At 64.6% G+C, this 22,393-nt stretch overlaps 3 protein-coding genes across 11 annotated transcripts; all 3 read right to left on the bottom strand.

The window, feature by feature from the left end:
* Positions 1–5: 5 nt before the first annotated feature.
* MAFG (MAF bZIP transcription factor G) lies at positions 6–9,147 on the bottom strand. 5 transcript variants are annotated; one of them, XM_070394961.1, is made up of 3 exons: positions 8,948–9,147; positions 4,464–4,526; positions 6–4,376 (listed from the first exon to the last, which is right to left on the bottom strand). In XM_070394961.1, exons 2-3 carry the CDS (start codon positions 4,497–4,499, stop codon positions 3,924–3,926), a joined length of 489 nt encoding a protein of 162 aa, XP_070251062.1. In that variant the 5' UTR covers positions 4,500–4,526; positions 8,948–9,147; the 3' UTR covers positions 6–3,923. The 5 variants fall into 5 exon arrangements, with proteins under 5 accessions (XP_070251062.1, XP_070251060.1, XP_070251061.1 ...); XM_070394959.1 differs by having other exon boundaries at positions 8,944–9,147; XM_070394960.1 differs by lacking the exon at positions 8,948–9,147 and adding an exon at positions 7,728–7,870.
* A 1,595-nt stretch (positions 9,148–10,742) lies between these two features.
* On the bottom strand, positions 10,743–14,936 carry PYCR1 (pyrroline-5-carboxylate reductase 1). Of its 5 annotated transcripts, none has more exons than XM_070393031.1 (8): positions 14,914–14,936; positions 14,341–14,460; positions 14,086–14,156; positions 13,080–13,259; positions 12,646–12,867; positions 12,327–12,419; positions 11,994–12,157; positions 10,743–11,521 (listed from the first exon to the last, which is right to left on the bottom strand). In XM_070393031.1, exons 2-8 carry the CDS (start codon positions 14,405–14,407, stop codon positions 11,356–11,358), a joined length of 963 nt encoding a protein of 320 aa, XP_070249132.1. In that variant the 5' UTR covers positions 14,408–14,460; positions 14,914–14,936; the 3' UTR covers positions 10,743–11,355. The 5 variants fall into 5 exon arrangements, with proteins under 5 accessions (XP_070249132.1, XP_070249129.1, XP_070249130.1 ...); XM_070393028.1 differs by lacking the exon at positions 14,914–14,936 and adding an exon at positions 14,881–14,904; XM_070393029.1 differs by lacking the exon at positions 14,914–14,936 and adding an exon at positions 14,861–14,881.
* Positions 14,937–18,396: 3,460 nt separating this feature from the next.
* Positions 18,397–19,404, bottom strand: MYADML2 (myeloid associated differentiation marker like 2). Its single transcript, XM_070393467.1, has one exon. The coding sequence runs from the start codon at positions 19,318–19,320 to the stop codon at positions 18,397–18,399; it is 924 nt and encodes a 307-aa protein (XP_070249568.1). The 5' UTR covers positions 19,321–19,404.
* Between the last annotated feature and the right edge of the window lie 2,989 nt (positions 19,405–22,393).

Below are 22,393 nucleotides of genomic sequence, written 5' to 3' on the forward strand. Positions count from 1 at the left end.
GCCCGTCTCTTTAAAAGGTGTTTATTGGTCATATACAAAATAAAGAAAACCTTATATATCACAAACATACACTATGTACAGCAATAAATACCTGGGCCCGGCCGCGCCGCCCCCGGACAATAACTTAGCAATAAATACTGCGCGGGGCGGGCGGGGCGGGGCGCCCAGGCCCCCGGCCCCCCTCCCGGCCGCAGCCTCCCGGGCGGGCAGGCGGGCGCGGTGACCCAGGACCCACCCTTTCGGCGCCGGGAGAGCGGGGCCCACCGGGCAGCCCTTGTCCTGTGGCCCTAAGATCCAGGAGGCGGCGCTGCACCCGCTCCCGTTTGGTTAAAGGCTTCGGGGACTCGCAGGGCGAGGGGCGGGGAGGGAGGGGCTGGGACCGGCTGCTGCTCCGGGGCGGGGCCCCTGTGCGCCGCCGGCACGGGGACAGCACGGGCCCAGGACACAGGCCAGGCCATCTGCCCCAAGGGCACACCCGTCTCCCCATCTGTTCCCAAACCAGACAGCCCACGGGAAGGCAAAAACGCGCCAAAAAGAATTATTCAGTGGCTTCTGAGGGGAAAAAAATCGTTAATGTGTTGGTTCCTTTCACTAAACCACAGCCTAAAAAAGTAACTTACAGGATCCCGGGGCGGAAACGGTGCTGTCGGCTGTGGTTCAGGCTTCCCAGCTGTGGAGGGAGCTCTGACCAACCAGCCACCTCGGAGTGGAGGCCGCCGAGACCAGACGGGCTGGACCACCCGGCCGGGCACTGACCACGGAGGCTGCCGCGGCTGCCCCACCAGGAGCCAGCACACCTCGTGGCTGCCGCACGAGCAGCCGTGTCTTCCCACGTGTACAACGGGCAGCTCCGGGAGCAGCAGCCAGGCCCGGGGAGGTCTCCCTGGGGCCGTGCTCCGGGCGGGAGCTGACCGTGCCCACAGGTTCTGCTCTGAAATCTGAGCGTCCATGTTGGGGGGAGGGAGGAGTCGGGGGAGGGCAGGGTGGGAGCGGGGAGCACAGCATGGTTTACTTAGTGGACACGTTTGGGATTCTTGGCTCTGGCCAAAGCCCTCGATTCACTGTGTCAGAAAAGTGGAGAAAGAGGGAACACAACACACTCACAGCGGGAAAAACCAACCAACAAGGATCAGACACACCGGTCACAGGTGGACACGGAACCTACTGCGAAGAAACCGAGGTGAAGGGGAGAGTGGAGGGGCCCCGCAGGGCTGGCCTGTCAAGAACTGGATGCTCCCCCAGACCCAAGGGGCAGCTGCTTCAAACCCAAAACCCTGCCGGGGACCTGGCCTCACCAACTCCAGAAGCTTCTGTAAAGCAAACCAATGACCTGCAATTTCTGCTCAGCACCACCCACTCCCAACCCCTCCTCCCCTCACCTTCCTCACGCACCTCCGCCCTCCAGTCCACAGCCCCGCAGATGTGCACAGAGACGGACCCCGGCTCCGGGCAGGACAGCAGCGGGAGCTGCCCATGGACATGGGTGCTGTCCCTCCCACCCCAGGACGGGCAGGACCTCTCTCTAGGGACTGACTGTTACCATGCGATTCCAACACGCTGCCGCCACCACCACCGCCACCGCCACCACCTGTCGCCTGGATCCTACCAGTCAGAGGCAGCCTGGAGAGGCCACTAAGCGATCTGGAGTCAACAGTCAAAACCTCCACGGCAGGCTGACCCGGCACAGCCAGACCGCCTCCGAGCAGCCGGGACTCGGAGCAGCCCATCGGGAGGGCAGAAGCCGCCAGCACACCCTGCTCCCATCCCACAGGCACGCGGGATGAGAGCCCCCTGCCCACCAGGTGAAGCCCTGCCAGGCCGCACGGTTGCACGTCTGGGCTTCTCAGGGATTCAGGGCCCCCAAGCAGCCAACAGCAACCCCAGGAACAGGCCAAGGCCCAGAGACGGCACGAGCCTCTTGGGGGCAGACACCACAGGCAGCCCCCATCACGGGCCCACAGGAGCTCTCCAAGCCAAATCTGGGAGACCGCTGCCTGCCCGAGCGGCCGGGAGGGGGAGGGGGCTCAGCCCAAGAGAGGGACCTCCACAGCCGAGCATCGGATCCCTGGAAGACACAGACCCCAAAGGAGGCGGAAGAAGGCCTGAGGCCGAGCTGCCAGCGTGTTCAGGGGAGAGGAGGGACAGCCCTGGCCCTGGAGGCTAGCCCTTGTCTGACACTATGGAGACCCCCAGGCCAACAGGCAGGCAGGAGCCACCCAGGTGGACCCCCAAACCACCCGGCTCTGACTAGGAAGCACCGCCCCGCAGCACACACAGTTCTGGGAAAAGGGGGGCCCTGGGCTGCCCCAGCCGAGGCCCGTGGGCAGCCTAGAGGAACAAAGCTGGGGTCAGCGGCCGGAGCCGAGCAGGCTGACTGGACACCAGAAGGAAGATGGCGGGGGGCAGGCAGCGTGGCCGTGGCCCCGTGGGCACCGACAGTGATGCCTTGGTCTGCAAAACCCCACCCAGGGCCAGAGGTGGGGGCATGGAAGCAGCGTGGGGGGCCCCGGGACAACTCCGTTACACCTGCCCGGCGGCTGGACCAGCCCAAACCTGACACACACATGCGAGGCCAAGGGCAGCAGGGTGGGCCCCCCTGGAAGCCTGGGGCGGGCGGGGGGGCTGGGGAGGCCGGGCTGGTGGGCACAGACCCTCCCAAACTGCTGGAGCGGGTCCCGCCCGGCACCCCGGCCCCCGCCCAGCAAGCCAGCAGAAGCAAAAGACAACCGAATCCAAAAACAAACACAGGAAAACAGACACAAGTGACACCCACAGGTCAAAGGTCACCAGAAGCACCAGCACAGACGCTGCACAAGACCTCACCAGGCACGGACGCCGGCCGGAAGCGGAGGGGGAGTAAGTCACTTTCGGTACAACTGCAAGTCAGCAAGGAGGACGTCGGACGCGCCTGTGGTCGCTCGCGGCTTGGCTTTTTTTTTTTTTCTTTTTTAAACTAAGTTTTATAAATAACATCTGATAACTCTGTGTATATAAAAACTAAACTTCAACAGCCACAAAGACTTGTCTGTAAGTTTACAAGAAAGGGCTTTTTTTTTTCTTTTTTTAAACTAGCAAAGTTTCTATTATACTTTCTTCCCTTTTCCATTTATAGGGTCAAATGTTCTTGCTTTGTTTTTTTCTTATTTTTTTGTAAAAAGACAGTTTTATAAATACTCTGCAGCTCTTTTTTTTTCCTTTAGCTTTTAAACATATAATTTAATAACTTCGTAAAAGGGACTTCTCTCTTTTAAATAAAGGGTTAGTAACCACACAAATAGGTCATGTAAACAGTGACACGGACCATCGCAGGACACCGGACACACCCTCACGGACGCTCACAACCAGTGATTTGGTCTTGTTCAGTGCAAGGCGCCAGGCGAGCGTGCCCAGGCCCCAGGCCCATAGCCACACGGCGCCCCATGCCCGGCACCCAGGCTGGTGGCCCGCCTGTCCAGGGCCCTCAGGACACCCTGCTCCGAGGAGCAGAGTCCATCTGTGAGTGAACTGCCCAGCCCCCTGGCAGCCCGGCAGCCTTCAGGGCTGGGGGCCACTCAGGACAGAGCAGCCCCTGCCCCGGAGCCCTCCCTGCTCAGGGACACGCCGAGTCCCACAGCTCGCTCGCTCGCTCTTTCTCTCTGTTCCCCAAGGGCCACCTCTGGGTTCCAAGCCACGTGGCCTTGGTACAAAGGGGGCAGGGGCGACCCCAGTCACCGCTGAACTGACCAATCCCAACGTACAAAACACACGATGACGACGACGACGAGATCAAGGGGCTCAGCCCGGCGCCCCTGGGGTGCAGGTTGTGCTTTGCAGGGGAGGGAGGAGGTAGGACAGGGAGAGGAGGAGGAGGAAGGGGACAGGGCTGCCGGATGCGCCGCGTGCCTAACGGCCCCTCCCAGACCCGCCTGGGCCAGCGTGCGTCCCTACGACCGGGCGTCCGTCTTGGACTTTACTATTGTGATGACGCTGGTGGCGGCCACTTTGCCAGGGACCAGGGGCCCCAGGCTGGCGGCCAGGGGGCCCCGAGCGGGCGCCACGGGGCCGCGGGCCACGGTCCTGGCGAAGGTCTGCAGGGCCTCGTACTTGGAGCGCAGCGCGTCGAGCTCCAGCTTCATGCTGGCGTTCTCCGAGGCCAGCTTCTCCACCTCCTGCTGCAGCTCCGCCTTCTGCTTCTCCAGCTCCTCCTTCTGCGTCACCCGCTTCACGCGGCAGCTGGCGGCGTAGCCGCGGTTCTTGAGCGTGCGCCGGCGCTGCTTCAGCTGCACGATCTCCTCCTTGGACAGGCCCCGCAGGTGCTGGTTCAGCTCCCGCACCGACATGGTCACCAGCTCCTCGTCCGTCAGGCTGGTGCCATTCTCGCCAGGCTCCCGCTTCACCTGGGGGCACGGGGCACAGGTCAGGGCCCGGCAGCCCCCGCCCCGGTGCCACCCCAGCCGGGAGGCGCCCACCCTGCCTGTGCTTACCTTCAAGGCCTTGCTTCCTTTATTGGGGGTCGTCATAACCCGGGGGCACAGCAAGCAGGCACTCTGCGAGACAGGGGGCAGAGGTCAGGACCCTGGACACCCCCATCCTTGCCCCCACCCGCCCAGTCCCCGACACCGGGCCCGGAGGACCGACCTTTGGCCCTGCCTCTCCTGAGCGGGGCTGCTCCCCGTCTATCTGCCCCTAGGAAACGCAGGGGAGCCCAGGAGGGTCCAAGGGGAAAGGGGGATTGAAGGGCAGTGAGGGAGGCAGAGGCAAGGAAAGGGGCCGGGGGAGAGGTCAGAGGGTCGAGGGGCCAGCCTAGAAGGAAGCCCTGAGCTTTAAAAATAACCCTGTGTGCACCCCAGAGCGGCTGTTCCTGGCGAGTCATGCTGACTCAGCGCTTCCCTTGCTCCCTCACCGCCTGGCACTCCCCAGGCCGCCAGCCAACACTGCCCCAGGGGGCCAGCAGCCAGAGCAGAGAGCCGCTGGGGCCAGAAAGGCCAGCCTGGCCGACAGCAGGTGAGGGCCGTCGGGCCGGAGCCAGCAGCCCTGCACGTGTGTGCCCAGGGCCCAGCCTCCTATAGCCACTGACCTAAGTCGGCCTGGGTCACAGCCCTGCTCTCACGAAGGCTCAGGGGGTCATCCCCAACAGAGACTCGGCAGAGGGGAGTACGAGCGGGGTCCCGAGTCTCTCAGACTCCTCACTCTGAAGTGTGGTAAGTGGGCTGTCCGAAGCTTTGGGGGAGCTCCCCACCCTGCAGGTGGCAGGCGGGGCGCCCCGTCGCTGATGGAGTAACCATCCTGCGGCTTTGGGTTGCAGCATCTCATGCCCCTGCCCCCCTGCCCAGGGTGTTTCACAAGAGTGCCCGCAGCGAGCCGTTCAGGAGCCACTCAGCCCCTTGGGCCAATGACCGCTCTGAGGCCCCCTGTCCAGAGTCAGCACCCACCTTTCCCACACCCCACCTCCCTTTCTGCTTCCCAAAGCCCTGCCAAGAACAATCCTGCACGCCTCGTCCTGCGCCTCCTGGCTCAGCCGGCCGCCACCAGATTGGCTCCCCCCCCATCCCCCCCCCCCCCCATACACTTTGGGCTCCACTTTCCGGGATAGATGCAGGGAGGTAGCTGGCTGCATGGCTGAGACCGACCACAGTCTCCCTCCTGGAAGGAGCCACAAGCTCTTCAGGCAGGTGGCCTGGGGGGCAGGGGGTGCACGTCTTACCCTCACTGGAAGCTGAAGTGCGGGCTGGGGAAGTGGAGGCACAAGTGGGCTCCATGGCAGGCCCCACCCACCCAGCCTGGCACCAGGAGGCCCGAGGCGCGAAGGTCCTCAGGGCCAGGCCCTCCCGGCAGCAGGAGTTGGAGGGCAGGGACGCTGCCCCGGGTCCTGCCCCAAAGGAAAAGCCTTGGCACCGGCCTGTCCCACCCCAGTGCCCCTCCACCCCCAATGCTGAGCGCAGCGGTGACTTCCTGGAGAGATCACACACAAAGTGCCTCCTCGACAGATTTCACCTCCGCAGAAGCCTGGACTCAGCACAAGTGCAGCCAGCGGCCTCCTAACCAAAGGTGTGCGGAGCTCGGGGGGAGGGGCAGGCCCCGCAGAGCCAGGGCTGCAGGCCTCAGGGCCTGGCCTCCACCCACCTGAGGACACACACTGACAGGACAGCCTTGAGATGGACAGGAGTGATGGCTCGGGGCACCTCTGGAAGCCGGGCAGAGGGGACCCCAAAGGCTGGGCCAAGAGGAGGCTGCTCCATCCCTCTGGCTCATTCAAGCTGGGGCTCAGCCACCCTCCTCCTTCACTCCCCGGGGCAGAGTCCGCTTTGTGGAGAAGCCTAGATGGCCCTCAGCTACCACAGCACCCGGGACCTCCCACAGCCCAGATTCCGTCAGGAAGGGTAGAGGTGCAGGGAGCTCGACGCCTTTCCCCTGGGCCCAAACTCCAGGCCGTGGACACGAGGCGGGAGGCAGGACAGCCGGCTCCGGCTCCTTCCCCAGGCCTGCAAACCTGTGGCCAAGCCTCCCCAGCAGGCCTGGTCCTGAGCGCTCTGTACCCCAAGCCAGTCCAGCCTCACTCCCTCCTCCCTCAGACCACCTCCTCCAGAAGCCCTCAGCCACCAAAAGCCACTCTGAGAAAAGTCTAAAAATTTCCACTGAAGCATATGTAACGGAGAACCCCTCCAGCCCAGCCGGTGTGGCTCAGTGGTTAAACGACCTACGAACCAAGAGGTCACCTTTTTTTTTTTTTTTTTTTTTTTTTTTTTTTTAATTTTAAAAATATACTTTATTGATTTTTTTTTTTACAGAGAGGAAGGGAGAGAGATAGAGAGTTAGAAACATTGATGAGAGAGAAACATCGATCAGCCGCCTCCTGCACATCTCCCACTGGGGATGTGCCCGCAACCCAGGTACACGCCCTTGACCAGAATCGAACCTGGGACCCTTCAGTCCGCAGGCCGACGCTCTATCCACTGAGCCAAACCAGTTTCGGCAACCTTTTTGATTCCTGATCAGGGCACATGCCCGGGTTGTGGGCTCGATCCCCAGTAGGGGGCATGCAGGAGACAGCCAATGGATGATGTTTCTCTCTATCCCTCTCCCTTTCTCTTTCTCTAAAAACAAAAATCAATAAAAACATTAACAAAAGAAAAGAAAGACCCCTCCAGGAATCTGTACTTTCCTAGGGCATAAAATGACAGCCAAACCATCAGCTGAAGTGTTTGAAAACATCTGACATCTCTAAACCCAGGACTGTGTGTGTGTGTGTGTGTGTGTGTGTGTACAGGGTGGGGCAAAAGTCGATTTACAATTGTTTGTCTGGAAAACAAGACAATTAATAAATAGTACGAGAATAAACTCCATGTTCCATATACTCAAAACTGTAAACCTGCTCTTGCCCCACCCTGTGAGTGTGTGCTGGCGGGGAGCCAATCTCTGCAGACATGAGCCCCTGGGCAAGAGGGGTCCCCCGGGCTGATCTAGACAAAACACTCCCGCACCCCTAGAGGCCAGGAACTGCCCCCACACCCGGGAGAGGCGTCCAGGACACACCACCCTCAAGCGGTCACTCCCCACTTGTCCCCATCATCTGGCCGAACGCCCATCAGGGCCACAGTCTCTGCTCACCTGCACAGCGCTGAGCCCCAACCTCCAGGGGGACAGGTCTGGGGTGATGGGGAACCGCATTCTTCCACCCCAGCCCACCACCTGCAGCCTCCACCCACACCCCCAGGCCCGGCTGCAAATGGGGGGCAGGACCTGCTCACCAAGCACCTTGGTCCCCAATGGCTCAGGCCTGCTGCTTCCTCTCATTGGCAATTTCCTGGTAGAGCTGCACCTGCTTGCCAACTGTCCTGTCCCCCGTCACCAGGCCTCAGGACTGGGTGTACTCTGCCCGGCTCTTTCACGGAGCCCTGGGCTCCCCACCGGACCCCACCCTTTCCTGCCCCCGCCACCCCGTGGCCCCTCCCGCAAGGCCTCCCCGGCCTCTTTCTCCCGCTCTGGTCAGTGTGGCCCTCTCTTCCCCGCCCCTGGGCGCACGGCCCGGCCGACCAGACCACTCAGGGAAAGCCCGCCCGTCCCCAGCTCGGCCCCTCTAGGCTCCTCCCCTTCGCTCACTGGAGGGAACTATTTCCCAGTTTGGGGAACTGTCCCAGACGCGGGTCGCGGCCGGCTGCCAGGGCAAGCACGCCCGCGAGGGATGCACCGGCCGGGGCTGCGCGTCCTCCCGCCGCGGCCCCTCCGCTTCCTGCTCACCGCCCGGCCTTCAACTTGAACCTCAGGCCAAACTTAAACGGCGCCCCAACCCCTGGGCCTAGCACCATCCGCACGGCCCCGCATCCCCGCCACCTCGTGTTCCCTGGCCTTGGAGGCCCCGGGCCCCGGCTCGGGTCCCCCGGGCACCGGGAGGAGCCGAGTGACCTCATGCTGATGACTCAGCAAGTCTCCCTCGGGCTCCGGCTCGCGGGCGACGGAGCCGAGCCGGCTCGACCAGGGGCGTCCCAGCGCCCCCCGTGCCGCACCCCCCGCCCCGGCCCGCCAAGGCCCGCGGCGCCCGGGAAGGCGCGGTGCAGACACCTGATGAATCAGCAGCTCCGACCGAGGCCGCCCGGCTGCTCCGCGGAGCCCTGGGCGCCCCACTCGACCCCACCCTTTCCTCCCGCCACCCTGGCCGCCCCTCCCTCCAGGGCACCCCAGCCTCCGAGGAGCAAGCCGCGCGCCCGCCCCGCCCGCCGCCCTCCCCGGCCCCGCGGCCCACCCTCCGCGCCCCGCGCGCACGGGCCAGCAGCGCCCTGCCCGGTAGGGAAATCGAGGCACGGTCGCCATCGGGGAGCAGGGCAGACCCGGAGCCAGGGGCGCCCGGCCCGCGCCGCTCGGGTCCGCCGGGAGGAGCCGCGGCCCCGCCGGCTGCACCCCGGCCCGGAGCCCCCGGGCGCCCACTGCCCCCGCCCCCCGTCCGGCCGGGCCCGCAGCCGCACTCACCCACCACACTGCGGGCCGGGCGGGCCGAGGCCGGGGCGGGGGGCGGCGAGCGCTCCGAGGCTGCGCGGGGAGGGACCGCGCGGGGGCTCCGCGCCCGGGATGGGGGCTCGCCGCCTGCGCGGGCCGGGCCAAGCGCGCTGGGAAGGCCGGGCCGGACCAGGCTGGGGATCCGCCACCGCCGCCGCCGCCGCCGCCGCCGCTCCACAGACGTCACATGATGTTTGGTCACGTGGGCTCCATTCATGAAGCGGCGTCGCGACCGGCCGGGGCTTAAAGGGGAAGGCGCGACGGCGGCGGCGGCGGGGGCGGGGCGTGGTCGCACTGCGCCTGCGCACTCGGGCGCCGTCTCCCTGGCAACGCGCGCCCTGCCCGAGCGGGGTCTCGCGGTTCTAGTCGGGAGCGCGCTCTCCTGCGGCCACGCCCCTTTCCCGGCCCTGGAGGCGGGGCCTAGTGGCCGGTGCGCTGACAATTTCAAAGGCCACGTGTCCAAGGGCCGCTTCACCTGCTCGGGGCCGGGGGTGGAGGCGGGGGGTCTGTGCTGGGGGCGCACGCCCGCGGCGGGCCGCGCGGGGACACACTCCCACGCGCGCGCCAGCCCGCACAGGCCGCTCGAGGCCACCCTGGCAGCCTGGGAGCGGGCGCAGTCATGCTCCTTGCGTTTTCTGTTGTGCATTTTCTTCCGTTTTTCTGGTTTCTCCTCTCCCCTTGTCCCCTAAGTGCCTCGTCCGCCCACCCACGTGCGCTGGGCCTTGGTTCTAAGTGGGCCCAGGGGCAGGAGAGAACTGGAGAGGACAGGCATGCGGCTCTGCGATTGGCAGCGCCCCTAATCACCCCCGGGGACAGCGCCGCCCCGCACCACCAACAGAGCGCTCAGCGGGGTGTGTGTGTGTGTGGACGTGTGTGTGTGTGTGTGTGTGTGTGTGTGTGTGTGTCAGCCGGAGCGGCCACAGGCCTCCTCTTGTCTCTATGCTCTGTAACTGTTTGTTATTGTGATCAAAGGGTGAGCCCTCCTGATCCCATAAGGGTTCTGACCCTCAGCAGCGTGGGAGCCTCCCCTGGGAGTTAATTTCATGTGTCAACTTGACTGGGACCCGGGATGCCCGAATATTTGGTCCAATATACTGCCTGTTTCTGAGAGGGTGTTTTTGCACGAGGTTAACATGAACTCATAGACTTGGACAGATCACCCTCTGTAAGGTGGGTGGGCCTCCTCCAAGCAATAGAAGCCCAAAGAGACTGGCCGGCCCTGGAGAATTCTGCCTTCAGTCTCACCAGCAACATGGGCTCTCCCTGCCTGAGGGCCTGTGAACTGGACCGTCAGCTGTCTGGTATCCAGCCTGCCAGCCACCCTGCAGGGTGGACTTGCTAGCCACTTCCTTATAACCACCTCTGTATATGTTCTAACATATATTTTTTCTACTTTTCTGGAGAAACCCTAAAGCAGCTAGCTCCCTAAGGGCCACCTGCCCTTGCCTGGGTAAATTGGGGAGACACGTGCCCCGTTAAGTCAGGAGGCATGGAGGATGCAGAAGCTGGGGCCCGCTCCGCCCGCCACCCCCCCCACCACCACGCCCAGCCAATGGTACCAACTTCCATCACACTTCTAGTGACGGCGGCCTGAGGTGCTGACCCTTCCTCTGCCCCCTGGGAGCCTCCCCTCCCCCCACCCACAGCCTGGCTACCTGGGGAGCAAGGGCTCTTGGCCATGGGCTACTGGGCTCAGCCTGACATCACACCCGGTTGCCATGACGCCCTGGGCAGCTGGGACAACCCTCCACACATGGTGACAAAGTTAGAAGTTAGGGCTGGAAACCAGTTTATTAAACCTAAAAGGCCAGGAGGGGGAGACAGTGGCCTGAGTGCTCCGGGGACCTGGACGGCCACCTTCCCAAGGAGCCCTTTTCTCAAGTGTCAAGTGGGAGCAAGGGGCAGCTGGCAGCCGGCCAAGAACCGAGGACCCTCCTCTGAGGTCAGGATGCTGGTCCCCCCGACACCGAGGGAGGTGTCCCTGCGAGAGGAGGTTGGGGAAGTGGCAGGCTTGGGAGGGGGCTCTCTCCTTGGCTGGGCCTTCAGGGCGGGGAACCTTGACCTCTGTGCTTAGGAAGGGGCCAAGCCCAGGACAGCTGACCCTGGGAGCTGAACCCCTTCTGAGCTGGGAGCAGAGGAAGGAGGAGGTTGTGCTCAGAGAGTCCACCCCGCTTCTGGGCCAGGAAGCGCTCATGGAGGCTCCCACTGGGAGGTGATGTATCCCCCCTGGCTATGACCCTGCTTGGCCCAAGCTGACCAGAGCCATGGGCAGGCCACCATGCGGACACGACACCCTGTGTGGCCTGGGCCTAGAGACGCCCAGCGCAGGAGCTCCAAGCCCAGGAGAGGGAAGGCAGAGGGCAGCCCGGTGCACAGGCGGGACCCTCAGTCCTTCTTGCCCGCCGGGGCCACGCTGCGGGGGAGCAGCTTGGAGTGGCCCGAAGCGGCCGGCGCGGCCCCGGGAGGAGAGTCCAGCTTCACCCTGTCCAGGACGGTCTTCTTAATGGCAGCGGGCGAGACCTTCTCCTGGTCGGCCATGGACTGCAGCTCCCTGGAGGGGCAGAGAGGGGGGTTGAGTACAGGGACCCGCCTCCTCCGAGCCCAGGTGTCCACGAGGGAGGAGGGAGCAAGGCCCACAGCCCAGGGACAGTGACGCCGAGCCTAACTCCAGACTCCAAGCCGCTCTGGCTTCCTGTCAGCGGTCAAGCGGGTGCCGGCGCCAGGTCCCGCTGGTCTAACCTGCTAATCTCCCCAGCCAGGCCCGGAGGAGGGTTATCACCAGCCCACAGAGGCTCCCCGGCAGGACAACGGGGAGGGCACGGTAAACCGCACCCAGGGAACCTCGGGGCTCCCCGTGCCCTGCCCACCACCAGGCCAGAGCTCGATACACATCTGCTGAGTGAGGGGCTGAGCAGACTCGAATGTTAGCGGCTGAGCCAGCAGCCCATGGCCAAGAGCTTCCCAGATCGGCAGGCTGTGGGTGCGGGGTGGGCTGGGAGTGGGGGGCGGGCGGCGGGGCCCACCGGGTGCGGATGCAGGAGGCCTCCACGGCGTTGATGAGCAGGGAGCGGAAGCCCCCGCTCTCCAGCACGTGCAGGGCGTGGATGGTGGCGCCTCCGGGGGAGCAGACGTTGTCCTTGAGCTGCCCTGGGTGCTGCTCCGAGTCCAGCAGCATCTTGGCAGCACCCTGCGTGGGGGAGACGAGAGAGGATGTCCGCTGAGGGGCGCCCACCCACATCCGCACGACACGGCCCCCAGCCCCGCCACCGAGGCTCGCGCTGACGACCTGCCCCTCCGTTCCAGGGCACGAGCCTCACGCCCAGCAAGGAGTGGCCCCACCAGAGGACGATACTGACCAGCAGAGCCTGGGCCCCGAGGCGGACTGCCAGGCGCCTGGGAAGCCCCATCTTCACACCCCCGTCAGCCAGGGCATCGAGGGCTGTGAACGCCTGCGGGGAGAGGGCGCCTAAGCCGGGGTCCCAGGCGAATTCTGCTCCAGTCTGTGGTTGTCCAGCAGCTCTGCCCGAAGCGGCCAGAGCAGGGAGGAGGGGAAGGACCGGAGCAGGGAGCAGGGAGGCGGGGGGAAGGACTGACGAAGGCACCTGGGGGTCCTCCCACACCCCCAGCTGTCCCCTGCCAGGCCCCAGCCACCGCCCGCCTGCACCCGGTCCTCACGTAGGCGGGCCCGCTGCCACTGAGCCCCGTGACGGCGTCGATCAGGTCCTCCTCCACCTCCGCGCAGAAACCCACGCTGCACAGCAGCTGCTCCAGGAGCCGGCCGTCCTCCACTTGGGCGTGGGTGCCCGTGGCGTACACCGTGGCCCCCTCCCGCACCACCACCGGCGTGTTGGTCATGCAGCGGATGACTTTGGGGGCCGGCTGGAACGCCCTGAGCTTCTGTAGGAGAAACCAGCGGGGTGTCCCTCCCAGCCCCGGGCCCAGCAGGGGGTGCTGGGTGAGGGTGAGAACAGGCTCACACACCGGAGCATTTCCTGGGTTCTCACTGGGGGCGGGGCCCACACGCCCATTTCACAGATGGAGAACCCAGGCACACAGAGGGCGGGAGGCCTAGCCTCTCTGCACACACTCCCACCCGCTCTCAGCCCCACCTTCTCGATGCTGCTGATGGTGACACCGGCCGCGCAGGACACCACGATGTGCCGGCTCTCGATGTGGGCGCCGACCTCGTCCAGGATGAAGGGGATGATGTGCGGCTTTACTGCCAGGAAGAGCACGTCGCTGTGCTGCACCGTCTCCTTGTTGTGGGGCGTCAGGTTCACCCCCATTTTCTGTGGGGAATGCAGGGGCGGCTCAGCCTGTCCCCGTAGCTGGCCGGACCCCCAGCATCTCTCTCAGCCGAGAGCCACCATGTGGACCCGCACAGAGGCTGCTGGGGTGTGGGCATGGCCGGACCCGGGGCTCAGGGAAAGGGGCTGTGACACCCCAACCGCCCCTCCCACCCAAAAGTAGAGGAAGCGCCCGGCCGGCATGGCTCAGTGGTTGAGCATTGACCTATGAACCAGGAGGTCAGGGTTTGATTCTGGTCAGGGCATATGCCCGGGTTCCAGGCTCGATCCCCAGTGTGGGGTGTGCAGGAGGCAGCCGGTCAATGTTTCTTTCTCATCACTGATGTTTCTCTCCCCCTCCCTCCCTCTCTCTCTCTCTCTCTCTCTCTCCTCCTTCCTCTCTGTCCCAGCCTCGGCCCACCCCACCCTGGGCTGCAGCCCAGCCCCCTGCCCTCTGCTCCGTGGGGTGAGTGGTGGCCCCAAGCTGGGCACTTGCCCACCCTTGGGTCTGGATGTCTAATCAGCTACCGTGAACCCAAACTATATCAGCCCCAGAAGTGTCTGGCCCGGCCCCACACTGTGGCCCCATCTGTCTGGCCCCCCAGCACACCTTTCCCGACCATCACCCCCTCTCCACCTGCTGCACATCACCCAGGTCCCAGAGCAGAGCAGGGTCTGTGAGATACTCGGGCCCAGGGCCCCTCCTCTCACGGTGCCCCCCTGGGGCCACTGCTCCTGGCCCTCCAGGGTCAGGCTGCCCCCCCCCCACCCCCCACCCCCACCCCGCCCATGTCAGATCCGCTGACTGGCCCTGTCGCCCAGCACTTACCCTGAGGGCGGAGACCGTGGCCAGGTCCATGTCTGGAGAGCTGGCCATGATCTTGTGGGCGGCCAGGACTCCTGCAGGAACAGTTCCTCCCTCAAGGCCGCTCCCAGGAGGGTCAGCAGAACCCCCACCACCCAGGGTGAGAGCAACCCCGCCCCCCAAACATCTTGGGGCTGCCATGTCCCACAGGCATATTATGGAGACCCCCCTCCTCCCCCCACCTGCAGAAGGGGGCGCCCTCCTGGCCGCAGGACCTACCTGCCGCCGTGAAGCCCTTGGCCAGGGCAAAGGCCAGCTGGCCCGCCCCGATGAAGCCCACGCTCATGGCGTCTGACGCGCCCACGGCCCTCGGAGCTGCCCCTTGCGCGGTGGGAACAACTGCGGGGGAGACGGGGCAGGATCCGGCGCGAGAAGTCAGGGGGGCAGTGCCAGGCCCGGCCACTCCACCGCCTGCGGGCGCCACCCCCCTCCCCCCAAACCCGTCTAACTTCCCCCTGGGCTGCCCGACAGCCCCGGAGCCCCGGGAACTGCCCCGACTCCCACCTACAGCGGGGTCCCGGACCCCGATTCCCCGCTCAGCGGGGTCCCCGGCTTAGCTCCCCGAGGTCCCGCGCGCGTGGAGCAGGAAGGAGCGCGCGGGCCTGCAAAGGGGTCGCGGGGCGGCGGGCGCCCGAAGGCCCCCAGGGGCGAGCGCCTCCCGCCCCGGCTCCCCCCGCCCCGGGCCGGGACCCAGACGCGCCGCCCCCGCCCGGCAGCGCTCTCCGCCGCAGGAGCCGACCCCGCGGGGCGCCCAGGTACCGGGTTCTCCAGCGCAGGGCGCCCCCCACCCACCGAGCGGCGCCAGCCACGCGGCATCCCCGCCCCGCGGCCCCGCCTCCGGCGCCCCAGCCAATCCGCAGCGCGGCCATTCGGACGCCGACCAATCAGAGGGCGCGGGTGGCGGTGAGGGGGGGGTTGCATCATCCACTCGCTGGGGCCCCCCGCCCCCGCCGGCCCGGCTCGGTCGCCCCGCCGCCCCCCGCCCCCAGGTGATCCGGGAACCCCCGCCCCTCCGGATCCGCGCCTGTTGGGACCCTGCACCCCGGATCCGTGCGACGAGAACCCTGCACCCTGGAAACCCCACCCCGCACCCGCTCCCCCCAGCAACGGGTCTCCTGGAACCGCCCAGCCCCGTGCGTCCCGTGGAACCCCAGCCCCCTGGGCGCTCGCCCCCCGAGATCCGGGCCCGCAGGACCATACGTGGGGACTGAGCGGGGGTAAGGGCGGCGGGAGTGGGGTCCCCACCGCGGGGGGCCGCTGGCCGTGCTCCCAGACCTGCTACTAGCAGGACCGCGGCGTGTGGAGGAGCCCTGCTCTGCGAGGTGTGTGTGTGAAACAGTTTGCCCAAGGGAAGCATTTAACACGTATCGCTAGTGTGACACTGTTTCTGCCACTTTCAAGTTCTGTGTGTGCTTCTGTTTCCAGCTTGTTTGGGCTTTTTCAATTGTACCAGGAGGCTGGGAAACGGAAGGGAAGCCCAGGCCTTCTCACGGAGGCTCGGGCGCCCCGGGAAGTCTAGGTCCTGCCCCCCCAGACCCTGCTCCTTCCACCGGGAGCTTCTCCCCGCCAGTCTCTCTGGGCCAGGCCCCCCTGAAAGCTGCATGACCCTCGGGTCATAGGCCTGTTGCCATGTCCACCTACCCGACAGGCAGCGTCGGCAGGTGGCAAACAGAGGAAGGTGACCCCCAGCGCCCCCCAGCTTCCTGGAGCACCCCAGTCTCTCCTGACGTCTTGTCTGCAGGGTCCCTGGAAGTCCTTGGCCCTGGGTCTTAGGGAGCACATGGCCACAGCGCCCCCAGCCCCACCAGGACGCGCTCAGGGCTCATCTGAGCTGAGTCTGAGTCGGCGTTGGGTTTGGGAAAGTCCGGGGTCCCCGGCAGCAGCAGGTTCAGGCAAAGGAGGAAGGGATCCTTGTGGACAGCTGGCTGCCCACAGGAGAAGGGGTGAGCCGCCCTGTTTGGTCAGTTCTGCAAATTAAATGACAAGCTGTCCCGGACCCTATTCTCAGAATCACTCCGGCGCTGGAGCCCAGAGGCAGGCCGGGCCTTTTCTGTGACGCGGCGACCAGAGCCCTGTGCGGCGGGCGATCGGGCGCCAGGCCTGTCGGGGCCACTAGTCCTCCCCTCCCAGGAAGGGGCTGCTCGGGGAAGCGGCCCGGACACAGACCCAGCCCTCCTGACCGACTGTCCATCACCAGAGAATGGAACCGTCTTCTTTAAAAAGTAGTTTTTCTTTCTTTAAAAAAAATGTTTTTATTGCTTTTTAGAGAGAGAGGAAGAGGGAGAGATAGAAACATCGATGAGAGAGAAACATCATCCATTGGCTGCCTCCTGCACGCCCCCTCCTGGGGGTCGAACCTGCAACCGGGCATCTGCCCTGGCCTGAATCCAACCAGGGACTTCTTGCTTCATAGGTGGACGCTCGACCACTGAGCCACACCGGCCGGACACAAAGTGCTGTTTTCCAATTAATAATGGCAAGTAACTCCCTGGAGCCGAGGGTGTCCTCTGGTCCGGGGCAGTGTCGGCAGGAGCACCCCCTCTGTCCCCCCATCGGACCTGCGACAATTGGTGTGGGGGGGGGGGGCACTGGGGCCTCGGCCTCTGGACGGTGCCCCCTGGACGGTGTGGGGACTGGGAAGTCGGTGGCAGAGAACGCGTTCCGAAAGTTTGGCTGGAGAAGGAAGGACGACTGTGGTCCAGGCCTCCCTGTGAGCTGGGAGGGGTGTGGCCTGTAGGCTCCTTGTCACCTGGAAATGCCCCCCAACCCCAACCCTCCCTCAGCCACGGGGCCCTCAGGACACCCCAGGACACGGCTGCTGCCCTCTTCGGGGATCTGCTGTTGAGCCTGCCCCACTGCCCCCTGGGTAAAGGGCCCCTTGAGTGCCCTCCCCACGGGCGGGACCCATTGTCTCCCACTCCGCTGGGTGCCCGCGCCTGAAACCTGCTTGGGTCCCGCCACCCACAGTGGGCAGCACCCCTCTGTCCCCTCTGTCCCCACAGTGGGCAGCACCCCTCTGATGGGCAGTGCTGAGTGCCGCGGGGGGTCAGCACTGAGCTTGGTGTCATCCCATCTCCCCCTCACGCTGGCTCTCACCGAGGGAGAGGACCGAGTCTGCTCTCACCCCAATACCCTGGGCCCCCCAGCCGCCTCCTCCCCTGCCAGGCAGAGGCAGGCTCTTCTCCGCTGAGGATGGGGTGAGGGGGTGCAGGAGGTGCAGAGACTGCTGGCCAGAGCCGGGTGCAGGTCAGCGCTGGCCTTTACTTCCTGCTCAGGACCCTGGGCCAGAGGCGGGGCTGAGGGGCCCTGTGCTGGGGCCGGCCCCAGCCGGGCTCTCAATGGAGGAAGCTGGCTGGACGACGGCCCCAGTGGGCCCTGGTGGTCAGCGGCCAGGCGAACGGACACTTGAGCAGATGGAGGTTGTGGGCCGTGAGCATCAGGGAGGCGCCGGGCCCGGCTCCGTGTCCCGTGGCTGCCCTGGGCCAGCCTCCCCTGGGCCAGCCTCCCCTGGGCCACAGCAGGTCCTGGTGGGGCCGGTGGCGGGGCCGGCCTGGTGGGAACCAGCCTCTCCTCAGCTGGCTCCGGCCACTGCACCGTCCTGGCTCCGTTCCCCTCTCTGCGGCCAGTGGAGGCCGGTGGGTGAGCTGGGGTCATGGTTCCGGCTCCTTCCCTTTGAGCTGCACGGCCCCCGCGGGCCTGGCTCCCTGCTCGGAGCTGCCCCCTGAAGGCAGGAGGCCGGCCCCAGGCCCCTGCCCCGGCCCAGCTCTGTCCACACGCCCGGCTCCTTTCCAGCCCCTCCCCACTGCCCTGGGAACTGTCTCTGCTCAGCTTCACTTAGGTTCCGCCTGAATGTGGGCTCCCGACCGCAATGGACACCGGGCTGCCCAAACCCTCCCCCAGGGAACCCACGTGCAGAGTGGGTCCTGCAGGCCTGCCTCCCGAGCTCCTCCTGAGCGACAGGGACCATCCCCGAGCCGGAGGCCAGGCCCTGGAGAGACAGAGAGGGAGGGAGACAGAGACAGGGAGAGACAGAGATAGAGACAGAGTCAGGGAGAGACAGAGATAGAGACAGAGAGGGAGACAAGGAGAAACAGGGAGGGGCTGGGAGTGCCTGGCGGAGGTTCTCTGGGATCCTGCTCAGGCCCCCGCTCCCCGCTCCCCCCCCTCCCCCCCAAGCTGCCTTCGCTGCCAGGAGTCCTCTGAGCGGCTGTGCGGGGCCTCCCCTGGCCGCTCCCTCGTGGTGCCCAGCATCCAGGGCAGAGGTGGCGGGCCCGGCTACGGGGCGGGCACGAAGCGGATCCTCTGGGAGTAGGCCAGGTCGGCCACGTAGAGCAGCAGGTTGACGTAGGTGAAGGCGGCCACCACCAGCTGGCTGTCCCAGGCGCAGCGGCCCCGGGGGCAGTCGGGGGGCCGCCTGGGCTCGCCGTACTTGGGGTCGAAGCAGAAGACGGGCCAGATGACGGCGGCGCTGAGGTAGAGGAGCACGGCCAGGAAGGTGTACACGGCCACGGTGCGCTCGAAGGGGCCGCCCGGGCCGCCTGTGTGGCCCAGGACGCTCAGCGCCACCACGGCCACCGTGGCCAGGAAGCACAGGCTGTAGACGGCCACACACCACTGGGTGGCCGCGTAGCGCCGGTAGCCGCTGTCCTGGACCAGCGCCCCGAAGATGATGCAGGCCACGAAGGCCTGGACGATCTTCAGGAGCCCGGACACCGTGGCCATGTAGCTGGCCACCTGGCCGGGCCGGGCCCGGGTCAGGGCCACCTCGGCCGCGTAGGCCAGGAACAGGAGCCCCGCGAAGACGCTGGCGGCCAGACGGAAGTCCCGGGTGGCGCAGCCCTCGGGCTCGGGCGGGCACTGCAGACGGGCGAAGTACAGCGGGTAGAGGACGGCGGCCGTGGCCGACAGCAGCGCGGCCAGCATGGCGAAGGCGGCCGTGAAGTTGCCCCAGGAGAGGCGCAGGCAGCTGTGCAGCCGGGTGACCTCGCAGGCCACCACCAGGCCCGAGAGGGCGAAGCAGAAGCCCCAGGCGGCCATGCAGAAGGTGCCCTGCACCCCCGCGAAGCCGCCGCGGTGGGCCACCAGGCTGAAGGTGGCGCAGCCGAAGGCCAGCTGCAGCACGCGGGCCGTGCCCACGGGGGACGTCACGGCGCCCAGGTGCAGGTACCCGCCCCCGGGGGGCTCCATGGTGCTGCCCATCGGACCGGACGGGCCGCCTCCTGGCGGCCAGGGGTTCCTGCCGGGCGGTGGCCGCTCTGTCTCCTTCAGTGCGGAGGTGCCGGTGCTGGTGGCTGCAGTGGCAGTGACATTGCAGGGAGCAGCGGCTCCGCCTGGTGTGGGGGGGCCGGGCGGCGCTATAAATAGGCGGAGTGTCAGAGCCTGGGAATAGCAGCCGTCCCCATTCCAGGGGGACATCTGACCCCTGTGTCCCAGGCCAAGCCCCTGCCAGGACCATTAACCCCTTGGCTGCTGGCTCCGCCTCCTTCACAGCACCTGCCTCTGTCTGTCGCTCCTCTTCCTGCAGGGGAGGGGGAGGGAGGGGGAGGGAGGGGAGCAGAGAGTGACCCTGGTCACTGTCCCTTCAGCTCAGCAGCCTCTAGGGCAGGCCAGGAGGGGGAGGGGCCGGGGCGGGGGTGGCTTGGTCCAGACCCTGATGGTTGCAGGACCTGCTGTCATGGTCCCTGGGGCCCTGGGTCAGCTCTGTTCCGGGCAGGGATGGGGGGACCCTGGGGAAGGGAGGGGGCTCCTGGGGGCCGTGCCCCCTTTCTCCTCACAGCCCCCAGCCTGCCCTGGTGGAGTTGTTATTTGGGGGGGGGGGGTGCATTATGGAGCTCTTGACCTGTCCCTACTAGACATGCGAACACCTAGAAGAAACTCAACTCCCCTATTTTCAGGCTAAAATATTAATATGTACGAAAGGCTTGTGAAAATGAAAACATTTCTTTCATAGAACATTTCATGTTCTATGTTGATGGGAGTTGGAACACCCATCAATGCAGGAAACGAGACAGAAACATTGCCTGCGATCCTGTCGCTGGATGGACCACTATGAACATCTCGTGCGCGCGTGTGTGTGTGCGTGTGTGTGTGCGTGTGTGTGTGTGTGTGTGTGTGTGTAATTACATAAATATATCTATTTCCCCGACTTCATTTAGAAAAGCTTCACACTCACGGAAGAGTTGCGAAATAGCACCATGAACATACCTCCCCCTCGAATCAAGAATCAGTCCTGCCCTGGCCGGTGTGGCTCAGTGGATAGAGCGCCAGCCTGTGGATTAAAGGCTCCAGGTTCGATTCCGGTCAAAGGCACATGCCCGAGGTTGCGAGCTTGATCCCCAGTAGGGGCGTGCGGAAGGCAGCCAAGCAATCCTTCTCTCTCATCATTGATGTTTTATCTCTCCCTCCCCCTTCCTCTCTAGAATCAATAAAAAAATATATGTATATATAAAAAGAATCAGTCTTATTTTGCCATTTGTTCTCTCTCCCTCGCACTCATTGATAGTTAATCATCGATAATAACGTTTCCCTAGCCGGTTTGGCTCCGTGGATAGAGCGTCAGCCTGTGATTCCGGTCGAGGGCTCGTACCTCGGTTGCAGGCTCAATCCCCGGCCCTGGTCAGGGTGCGTGCGGGAGGCAGCCAATCGATGTGTCTCTCTCCGGCCCTTCCACTCTCTCTAAAAATCAATGGAAAAATATCCTCAGGGGAGGATTAACAAACAACAACTAATAATAATGTTAATTCTGTGGATACGACAATCCGCCCGAGGTCCCTCCACGGACGGACGCCTGCTGGGAAAGGACCGAGCAGGAGGCTCACGCAGGGACACGTGAGCGGGTCCTTGTTCCGTTTCCCCGCCTCCCGGAAGCACGTGGCAGCTCCCTAGTTTCCGCACCAGGACCTGATGGGGAGGATGCACTTGGCCGCTGTGCCTCCGTTCCCGTATTCTAGAACAGTCTCTCTCTTTGTTGCGATTTCCTCACACCGCTTTTTGGAGAGTCTGAGTCTGTGGCTTTGCAGACTGTCTCTCCGAGTGTGTGATCGGCCTGTTTCCTCACCGTTAGGTTCTGGACAAGGGCTCTTCTTGGCCGGAAACCCACGGGGGGTGGGGGGTGTCCACTGCGGGAGCTGTGACGTCGGAATGTTCTAGCACCAGCAGCCTGGCCACTTGGTTGGTGAGTGTCCCTGATTTACGTCCACCCTGGGGGGGGGGGTCCTAGCTCCTGTGGGCAGCCACTCTGTGAACCACCCCCCTTTAAAAGGGGAGTCACACTGGCTGTCTGAATTAACGTGCTTTTTAAAATATATATAGACTAGAGGCCCGGTGCACGAAATTCATGCACTGGGGGGGGGGGGGTGCCCTGAGCCTGACCTGCACCCTCTCACAGTCCAGGAGCCCTCAGGGGATGTCCGACTGACGGCTTAGGCCCACTCCCCTTAGCGTTGCCATGGAGGCAGGAGAGGCTCCCACCACCACCACTGCGCTCACCAGCCATCAGCCTGGCTTGTGGCTGAGCTGTGCTCCCCCTGTGGGAGTGCACTGACCACCAGGGGGCAGCTCCTGTGTTGAGTGTCTGCCCCCTGCTGGTCAGTGAGCATCATATTGACCAGTGTTCTACTGTTTGGTTCAGTCGATTTGCATATTAGCCTTGTATTATATAGGATATTACATAGGATTTTTATTTCTTTCAGAGAAGAAGGGAGAGGGAGAGAGAAATAGAAACATCAATGAGTCATTGACCAGCTGCCTCCTGCATGCCCCCTACTACAGCTCGAGCCCACAACCGTGAGCATGTGCCGGGAATCGAACCCAGGACCCTTTAGTCTGCAGGCCAACGCTCTACCCACTGAGCCAAACTGACTAGGGCAGAAGAGGTGACATCTTCATTGTGAGAATGAGGGGCCCAGGGAGGCGCTAGGCACAGGTGTCCAGGCTGAAGGAGAGACAGGAGCTGGTGGAGGCTCCGTGGCCAGTGGGCGGCTGGCCAGAGTCTGCGGGGTCAGGGCAGCTGAGTGGGGCCCGGCGGTCGAAGCTGTTCTGGGAGCAAAGGGAAGGGGACAGGAAGCCAGGGGCGCATCCTGCCTGGGCCTTCAGATCCTTTCAGGTCGCTGTAAACACAGTTGAAATTTGGAGTCAATGTTGACACTGAGTTAAAGTTCCATCTCCAGGTCCCAGGGCAGCGAAGGTCGTGCTCCGCCAGTCGGCGGGGGAAGCAGGGCCACAGGGGTTGGCTGAGTGCCTGCGCACTTTTTATTTTATTTTTTAAACTAGG

Source organism: Myotis yumanensis, unplaced genomic scaffold (genome assembly GCF_028538775.1).
Source record: "Myotis yumanensis isolate MYYU_CA2020_CCGP unplaced genomic scaffold, mMyoYum1.0.hap1 SCAF_16, whole genome shotgun sequence".
NCBI lineage: Eukaryota > Metazoa > Chordata > Mammalia > Chiroptera > Vespertilionidae > Myotis > Myotis yumanensis.

What these genes read in the sequence shown, in the direction of transcription:
- MAFG (XM_070394961.1), bottom strand. Translation starts at nt 4,499, where the DNA reads ATGACGACCCCCAATAAAGGAAGCAAGGCCTTGAAG. An exon ending in AAGGAAGCAAGGCCTTGAAG is followed by an intron (nt 4,377 to 4,463) that starts GTAAGCACAGGC and finishes CCGTGCCCCCAG; the next exon opens with GTGAAGCGGGAGCCTGGCGA.
- MYADML2 (XM_070393467.1), bottom strand. Translation starts at nt 19,320, where the DNA reads ATGGGCAGCACCATGGAGCCCCCCGGGGGCGGGTACCTGCACCTGGGC.
- PYCR1 (XM_070393031.1), bottom strand. Translation starts at nt 14,407, where the DNA reads ATGAGCGTGGGCTTCATCGGGGCGGGCCAGCTGGCCTTTGCCCTGGCC. An exon ending in CCATCAGCAGCATCGAGAAG is followed by an intron (nt 12,868 to 13,079) that starts GTGGGGCTGAGA and finishes TTTCTCCTACAG; the next exon opens with AAGCTCAGGGCGTTCCAGCC. An exon ending in GTGGCAGCGGGCCCGCCTAC is followed by an intron (nt 12,420 to 12,645) that starts GTGAGGACCGGG and finishes CTCTCCCCGCAG; the next exon opens with GCGTTCACAGCCCTCGATGC.